This window comes from Limulus polyphemus, unplaced genomic scaffold, assembly GCF_000517525.1.
Source record: "Limulus polyphemus unplaced genomic scaffold, Limulus_polyphemus-2.1.2 Scaffold1563, whole genome shotgun sequence".
Taxonomy (NCBI): Eukaryota; Metazoa; Arthropoda; class Merostomata; order Xiphosura; family Limulidae; genus Limulus; species Limulus polyphemus.
The window spans coordinates 36,325-45,429 of NW_013667173.1; the positions used below are offsets into that span (position 1 = coordinate 36,325).

At 33.3% G+C, this 9,105-nt stretch overlaps 1 protein-coding gene across 1 annotated transcript in view; it reads left to right on the forward strand.

Annotated features, from left to right (window-relative positions):
• Positions 1-9,105, forward strand: part of LOC106464111 (ras-related protein Rab-2-like) — a 32,742-nt gene that overhangs the window by 12,598 nt on the left and 11,039 nt on the right. Inside the window, exons 3-4 of the mRNA XM_022391780.1 lie at positions 3,576-3,693; positions 6,204-6,296. Coding sequence (XP_022247488.1) covers positions 3,576-3,693; positions 6,204-6,296 — 211 coding nt within the window. The remainder of the gene's footprint in view (positions 1-3,575; positions 3,694-6,203; positions 6,297-9,105) is intronic.

Consider the following 9,105-nt stretch of genomic DNA (forward strand, 5'->3'; position numbering starts at 1 on the left):
CTGGAAGGTTTTCTTCTCAGTTACATGAAGGGACAGTTATGCCTTACCTGACACATTGTCGGAACTTCATGACTTATCCTACCACTGCCAGGTGGAAGCATTTTCCGACTCTCAAGTAATACATCTGCTCCTTGAATTTTGAGTTCTAAGGCTAAAAGAGTTTGTGGTTAACCTGAATAGATCAATGTCCCCTAATGGGACAGGGTAAGTCTATGGGCTTTTATATCTAAAATCCAACATTTTGTTTTTCCTTTCACTTATCATGCACATTATTTCAATTTTTGGCATCTTAATTTCTCTCTGTTGTTGTTGGATTCTCAAATATCGATGCCTCCTACAGGGGGTCATAGTTCTGCCCCTATTCGTTGGTCCCAAACCCCGACATCAGCCCCTCGGTACATTAGTACTCAGAACAGATTCTGTCTATATTCAAGGGTTCTGCTGCTTGGCCAGATTGCTTCCAGTGGCATTGGTGATTATTATATACTTTCAGGGTCTGTGGGGGCTCAGTTCTGAGAATTTCTGGACATGTGGTAACTTTAACCACAGATCCACTATTATCCACCCAATGTGTAGGGGTTCTATCTCCTGCTGATCATTAGGATTTGTAACTTAGTTCTAGGGCTACCTAAGTTTCGATTTCCTTCTATAATCTGTAAACAAGGTCATCTCAATGCTAGAAAAGAAAACATCTGAAGCGCACGACAAGTCAGTTACAGAGGAGCATCCCATTTATGGCATAATTCCCTTCATCCCAAAGGTTTCACATTGCATCAGAATGTATTGGAAAAAAATTGTGAAAAAATATTATATTAATTTACCGGTACAACTTGTGTTTCTTCCCGGCAGAAATTAGGTCAAATTTTATCAAAAAAATACAAAGATACTGATACATCCTGTTCCGTATACCAGATAAAATGTGAAAATTGCGACGAAACTTACATTGGAGAAACCTACAGGCAAGTACCCACCCGAGTTAAAGAACATTATAAACCGCCTTCTCATGTCCATGAACATATGTCTAAATGTGGTCATTCATTTCATCTTGATAATGTTAAAATTCTTAGCAGAGAAAAACATATAAACCACCACAAAATTCAGGAAGCCTTGCTTATAGAACAGTTTATGCCTAAAATAAATAAGTATTGTGGCACACAGTTGTATCTATTCTAACTTTAACTTAACTATGTTGATGTTCAAAAAGGTTTTTTATATTATTTTCTGTGAATCACTTTACCTCTATTTACAATTTTCAAGTTACAGTATTTAATTTATAAATTTTGTTGTCATTTTTATATTTTTGAAAGAGTACTTATATTCTCTTATTTTGTTGATTACGGACATTGACCCTCAAGAAGTCAAGCCCTATCAATAAAAACCCTCCAGAAATATCATACCTTACTGTTAAATTTACCCAATCAAAGTTCAATGTACCCTTGTGCTGTATTATTATATAAATTTGTAGTTTCAATTCATTCATTGTAGTTGACGTACCTGATGATGCCAGGTTAACCTGGTGAAACGTTGTACTTTCATCAAATTGTACTCTGTTTATCCAATTTATCAAGTTTACATTTCTCAAGAGCTTTCTAACTTCTAAACAACAAAAACTGATTATTGTCCTAAACAATACTAATTTTGATTAATACAAATGTCTAAAGTTTAGACACATTGTTAGTTTCTGAAAAAAGTCAAGACATGAAAATTTACTATCGCAACATTTAATTGACATTGAAATTATTATATTAGCTTAGGAATAATCAGTAATTGGCTGAGGCCTCAAGTGTATTGCTGTAGGCTCCAACTATGTTGATTTAAAAACAAACTCAAAAAAGGTTTTTATTGTAATTAATAGCCTAATTAACTGAAAACACTGACATCTAATCTTTCTTTTGGATATTATATGTAATGGCTTCTGGCTGTTTTTTTTTTTATAATTTCTGAAAAAAATGGAGGAGAGGATTCAAACTCCCTAAATCTGTGCCTACAACATTAAATAATACAGTTATTGATTTCTAAAAAAATTAACAGGGGAACCCCTGGATCCATCCTTTACATTGACACCTGCTTATACAGCATTAAAGTATACAGGTTATGCAATTATAAATTAAAGACAAAACACAATGACCAAAAAAATAATAAAAAAAAGGAAAATTCAGAATTTATTTAAATATCCAAAGAGCAACTGGTGGGTGCTATCATCCAGTTACCTTCCCTGTTAATTTGGCAAGTCATAATTAATGACAGGGCAAGCAAGTTTAGTGGGAATCAGATGAGAGTCTCAAATTACAAGGCCCTTTCCCCTTCTCCAATTATGTAGCTTTTTGCTTATAAACAAACATAATGGTACTACTTTGATAACTTGGGTTGTTAGAATAATCAAAAACAGTTATGATCAGTAACTCTGATTTTGATAAGTTAATTATTTACATGAAATTAACAGAAATAATCATACTTTTCATTAATTGATTAATTTAGCAACACTAATTGGTGTAAGTTTCACAGCTCTAAAAATGATACATTCAAAAGAGGAGGGAAAAAGTATTGAAAAATGTAAGATGAAAAGTATTTTTGTTCTTAACCTTACACTCAGATTGACTCAATAAAGACTTTGGAACTTTGTTGACAAATGTTTGGTAGAAATACTTTATCAAAAATTCTAATATTTTTGCATGGAACAGACTTGTAAAGTTTACTAAAAGCTTGCCAAATTTTATGAAGATAAATATAGGAAATTCAGGTTTATAATAAACATTACTATGTTAAGCTCCACAGATATGGCATTAGTCCATGCACATGTAGTTAAAGCTGGTATCGTTTATCAGTAAACATAATATCTTGATTGATTTTTGTAAAAAGTTGTAACTCAGTATTCATAATTGTAAAGTCTGTTGTTTTAAACTTGGCAAACCTAAAATATAAATTATATTATTTAACTTATTGCACAGTTTAAACAATGAGACTCCTTGTTTGTTATACTGGGGTCTAAATTTAGTATATTGCATGCTGTAACATACAGAAGTTAAAAGTGGTATATTTAAAGAACAGATGTAGGTAAGTTTTTGTCGGTAGCTCAAGTACTTGTGTGGCAGCTGTGAAATGCTCAATGACTACTACTGTGAACTCATCTTAAGTCCCGAAAAGTGAGAGGTATAACATCATGAGCAATTCCAAAAATAAGATCAGGCTTTGTAGGAAATATATAAATAATTTTTGTACAGGCCAATGAATGTGTGTATAGTGGCCAAATAGTGCTTGTAATACCTGATGAGAATTTTAAGCTTTCAAATTAAAAAGGTTTGTGTTTAATGTATAATTTAACATTGAAAAGTTGAATGTTTTGTTTCAGATATTTCAGTTTTTAAGGTTATTTACTTGATGTTTTTCAGTATTTGTGAAAATATTTTTCTTTACGTTAAACTTTATTGTTCTATACAAAAGAAAAGCTATTCTAGTTCCTTTACAAAACAGTTGACTCAATTAGGAAATTTCTTAAACATTTAAACTATACATTATTTAAGTACTTTCTCATCTTAGAAAAATATCGCTGAACTCTGAATAACATCTTAATTAAACAATGCTGAAAATGTACTCTTGTGAAACTTTTCAGGCTGGTCAGGAAGCATTCCGATCCATCACTCGCTCATACTATAGGGGAGCAGCAGGTGCACTACTAGTGTATGACATTACGAGGTTAGAACAAAAGAAGTTTGTTTCTAGATGAAAAAGATAAGCTGTTGTGAACCAATCATATTTATAACATACTTAATTGTTTGCTTTAAGTGTACTGAGCATTAGAGAAAATTTAACTCAAAATGCTACAAAACATTTTCACTGTGGATGTGTGACACACTCTTGGAACAAAAATACTAATTTGATGGTTTTCCTGTACTTCTGAATGATATTAAAGTTAATTCAACCTAAAGTAGTAATAATAATAGTAAAATTTATAAAAAAATTATAAATAGTATTAAAAAGAAACTAAATAATAGTGTTTTATTAATCCTTACCTAGTTCTCATTTGTAAATGGATTATTAAAAAGTACAATGTTTACATTTCACTTAATCTAGTTCGTATCATAACAGTTGTTGTTCATGTAGTGGATGATTTAAATAATGCCTAGACCACTAATATGTTTGTATCTCTCAACCAGCCTGATAAGCTCTGATATTTGACAAAAGTCCTTGTCAGCACTTGATATGGCAGATATAATGTGGTTTAAATGTGTGTTACATATTTTCTTTGGTTTCCTTATAAGTTCTTAGAATTTGAAATGGATTGTGAGCAAGTGTCCCACGTGTGTATAAGACATTGCTCATTTTATGTGAAATGTATTATGGATATTTTTAGATGTTTTTCTCATACACTTAGGTTTTAAAGTTTTGTGTCTTTAAAATCTTTTAAATATACATGTGACAGTTTTAGTTCAACAGGTCTGTTACTTTTACTCTGTTTAATAAAGTATCAAGCAAATAAATGGCATATTTAAAAAGTATGTAAAATATTATTTACTTTGAAATTATTACATAGAAGAAAAATCATTTAATTATTGTAGATTGTTTCATTTGTGTAAAGGATGAATGTACAGTTGGTGCCAACAAATACTTGAGCAATCACTGGTTGCTCAATCTATGTCAAAACACGTGAAGACGAGTGATCGATAATCAAATAAAATATCTTGAAGTCAACAAATTGTTAAGAGGCATACAGTGCTATAAAAATGTATTAATGTTTTGGTCTTTGTAATTAAATATATTAAAGTTTTTTAAGTACATAAAGATCAAATTATATTATTTCTACTAGTAACTATTATGATGTAGCCTAGAGCTGTAGATATTTATTGTGTTCAGATCAAGGTAAATAATTATTAATATATTTCTTCTCACTAATCATGAAGATAGTATATTTCTTTGTGCTAAATAACATATGCCACTCAATTGTTGCATATAAAATAAAATGAAAAGTGAACTTTCATTGATTAGTTTGTCTTTGGATGCCGTAGTTTCTGACCATCATCATTAAAGTTAACTTTTTTTTTCTGATTTTATGGTCAGATTTTAAATAAACTTACTGATATCTAAAAATCCCTGTAAAATAAACTTACATGTAAAATAGATATTTTCTCAAGACTATCATAAGTCAGGAAGATAGTTAAAATCCATGATTTAAGACTGAATTATCACAGCATTACCAGACTGTTTTTGTTTTGGATGTAACTTAAGATAGAAAGCAAAAATGTGTGGGAAAGTTTTATAATTGAAGTCATAGTTACAAATCACTTCTAAGTATGAGGTAGAAATTTTGTGTGCATTTCTTCAAACATGATCATAGCTCAGTTTATACATTGATTACATACAATGTACTCTTTAATATTAGAAAACAGTTTAGCTCTAGGTGTCCATGAAATTACAAAAATAGTAAAATGATCTATATTTATTTAATGTATTAAATTTATTATTTAATGTATTAAATTTATTATTTAATGTATTATTTAATTTATTTATTTAATCTATATGTATTTAATGATTTTTAAATTAAAATTACAAAAGTTCTTTTAGAAAATATTTTTATTGAATTTTGAATGTGTATATGCATGTTGCTGTTTTGTTAAGAGTTAAATTAAGGAATGACTGATGATCTTGTTTCATTTTGTTAGCATGTAATGTAGTTAGTGTAAAGTAGGTTGTATTTTTACTTTAAATTTTGTAGGTAGGATGACTCTTGTATAGTCTACCCAGACAGAATTAGGTCTGAAACAATGTTTTGTGAAGTTTGCATTTGGTAAATGAAATAGAGCTTATGCACTGTGCTTTATTTATATTTGTACAGCAAGGCTGCTCATTAAAATAGTACAAATGGGACAAATAGTTTTTGCATGTTATTCAGCAAACTTTTTGAACAAAGAAAAAAAAAGTTTTTGTACAGTTTTTGTGCTTCACTCACCAACAAAATGCATTTATCGATACCAAATCCTATGATGAAAAGTTTATCTATCAAAATAAGATAAAGATAATTTTAAAAAACAAATGTAGTATAAATTTGAAAAGTTTTAAAAATGCCAAGGATGTGGATACAGATGCATGTGCTGTAGTTAAAATTCAAGGTCAATTAAAAAAATATTTTTCTTAATTTTGTTGTTAGATAATCTTTAGATAACAAAATAAAGTAAATAACTGTAATTCTGTTTTGTTTTGTTTTTCAGGCGAGATACTTTCAATCATCTAACTACATGGCTGGAGGATGCTCGCCAACATTCAAACTCCAATATGGTTATAATGCTCATTGGAAATAAAAGGTAACACCTTACAGGAATACCATACAAACTCGACACAAGTTTTTGTGTTTAGGTATCTAAAAAGAATGAGATTTTTTTTTTATTACAGGTACTTAAGCTTTTTTACATTCAATTTGATTTTCATAACAAAATAGTAAAGCTATTGGTCTTCAACATACTCGTTTGATTTCAGGTGTGTTGTAGTTATAGTTTTCTAAAAGCTATGTTTTTGGGATGATAACTCACCTCTTAACACAGAAATAAAATTTCTCCTTGTGCATCTGTCTAAGAGATTTGCATGCCACTGGCCTTGAGCTAACTCACACCTACATGCACATGTTTAACGTGAATTGCGCTGTTGCATGGTGAAGTCATGATGTGACAATAGCCTTCCACAAATAGGAGGGTGACTCAACCTCCATGCACAGTAACTCCCCTTATACATTTGTGATAACTTCATTCTTTTCCGTTGATTTGTTTTGGGTATTGCCTTACCATTTGAGGAATGATCTTAACCTTCCAATCTCTTTCTGGATTTCATTCCTCATCTTTTGCCTGTGTCCTTTTATATTGCTTGTTCTTCACTCCATAAACCCAATTGTTTTGTTTTGCTTCTTGCTTGTTATTAGGGTTTATGCTGTTTCTGTAATAGCTTCTCATTCGCATCTAAATACCATGTTCCCCTTGCATTCGTGACTCTTTTTGTCCTGACTTGTAGACATTCTTCCTTTCCTTTCTAGATTCCCTTTCTTTGGCATCTATCTGACTTGCTTGGGGATTGGGCCCTTTGCCTTCTGTTTTGCTCTGTGATTCCCCATTTTTCATGTCTTCATCTTTTTCTCACCTCTCTCCTGTATTTCCTCTCCTCCTTCCACCTTTTGTTTGAGGTACTTCATTGTGCTCCAGAGGGGTTTTCTGTAGAGGTTTTTTTTTTCTATTTGCTAGCCAAGCCTGTTCCAATTCTTTTACTCTGCTCCTCCTTACTTAATTCACCTGCTGTTGGGACTCATTGGGTCGAGTTGCATTCCTTTTACCTGTACACCTTCCTTCTCCTTGTGTATATGGTCTTCGTTGGGCTCCCTTTCTGAATCTAGATGTCTTCAGTGGAGTTCATTTCTCACTGGAAACCTGGACTGAAGCTACATGATTTCATTCCTCATTATCTTTCCAGGTTTTTCTTTTTTCTTGACCATGTTCTTGAACTCTTGTTCCTTGTCTGGATCAGTCTACCCCTATCCTTCCAATTCTAGGTTCCAGGCTTTCCTCTTTTACTCGTTATCTCAGTACTCGACATTTGGTTCATTGCTTTTCTTGTCATTGACTATCCTGTCATGTCAGGCTCTGTGAGTAAATGTCTCTTCCTCTTTGCCAACAGTTGATTTGTTTCTGCTCACAGACATTTTTCATTTTCTCTTCCATGGTCTCTCTCCCCACTTCTCTTCACTATTCTTCCCATTTCCTTTTCTTTTCCTTCAGACTCCATTATGGTTATTTCACCCAGTATGCAGTTTGCTATGTTCAATATGTTGGACGTCTACCTGCATGTTCCTATTCCCCTATCCTAGAGACCTTTTCTACATTCCATTCAACAGATTCACGTCTTCCAATTCCTTGCTTTTTCTTTTGTCATAGTGTCAACCCCTTCTGTATTCATTTGTATTGTGAAGGCCTTCACTCACCATCTTCATGACCTGGGGCTGCCATTCCTTTTCTTGGACAGAAGGCTTCTATTGGTTCATTCTTAGTTGGTATACTCTTCTCACACATCCTTTCTTTTGCAGGAGGCTACATAGTTGTGATGGCTTGTAAAATATCCAAGTCCTTTCTCACGTCCACTAAGTATTTGATTCATCTGGGCATTTTATTTATCCCTTGTTTCTTCCAAGCACAGCCTTCTCTTCTTTGCCTCTGAGCTATGGAGTACCCGGTCATAAGGATTTGCACTTGAGTAATTATCCTGTGCAAGAGGTTTTGTCACTTTTGGGGACTTTGGCTTCTCTTGAATCCCTCATTGCTTTGGGATGTGCACATATGCACCTCCTTCAGTGGACTTCCCATCTCCTCTCCTTGAGGAATTGTAATGGTGGCTGTACTGGGACAATATTATTTCTGGCATTTCCTTACCAACTATCACATCAGTTCTATCTCTTCACTGATGCTTCATTCTCAGATTGAGATGCATCTCTGGACAACGACATGACTTCTGGCTTTTGGGTGCAGGACAAGTGTTCACTCCACATCAATGTGCTCAAACTTCTTACTGTTGGCTGGCTATGTTCTCATTTCCTACTTCTTCTGCTGGATCAATCAGTCACGATTCACTCTGACATTTCCAAGATTGTTTCATACATCAACCATCAAGGGGTCACCTGTTCTAGAACCATTTGCTTCTTAGCATTAGACCTACTCTTATGAGCTCATACACATCAGGTTTGTCTTTTGTTTGTCATATGCCTTGTGGTGGACCACCTCTTTCTCGGCTGGACCATATTCTACCCACTGAGAGGTCTCTCCACCCCAGGTCTTTCTTTGGGTTTACTTTCAGTTGGTCACACACCCCTCATAAATGCCTTTTCCATTCCTCTCAACTTCAGTCTTCCTCTCTTCTAGTCCTCATCTTTTGGCTTTGGTTGTCAAAGTTCTCAGTCAGAATTATTCTCACCTTTTTCTATATGCCTATCCTCTTCTTTGAATTTTCCCTTGGGTCTTTGACTTTAGATGCAACAGTTTTTCTTGAGCCCTACTGTGGTGCCTCTTTGGCCAGCTCAGCCTTGACTTCCTTTGCTTTTTTTCCTAGTGTCCAGACCTCCCTTCATATACCCAATGCCCC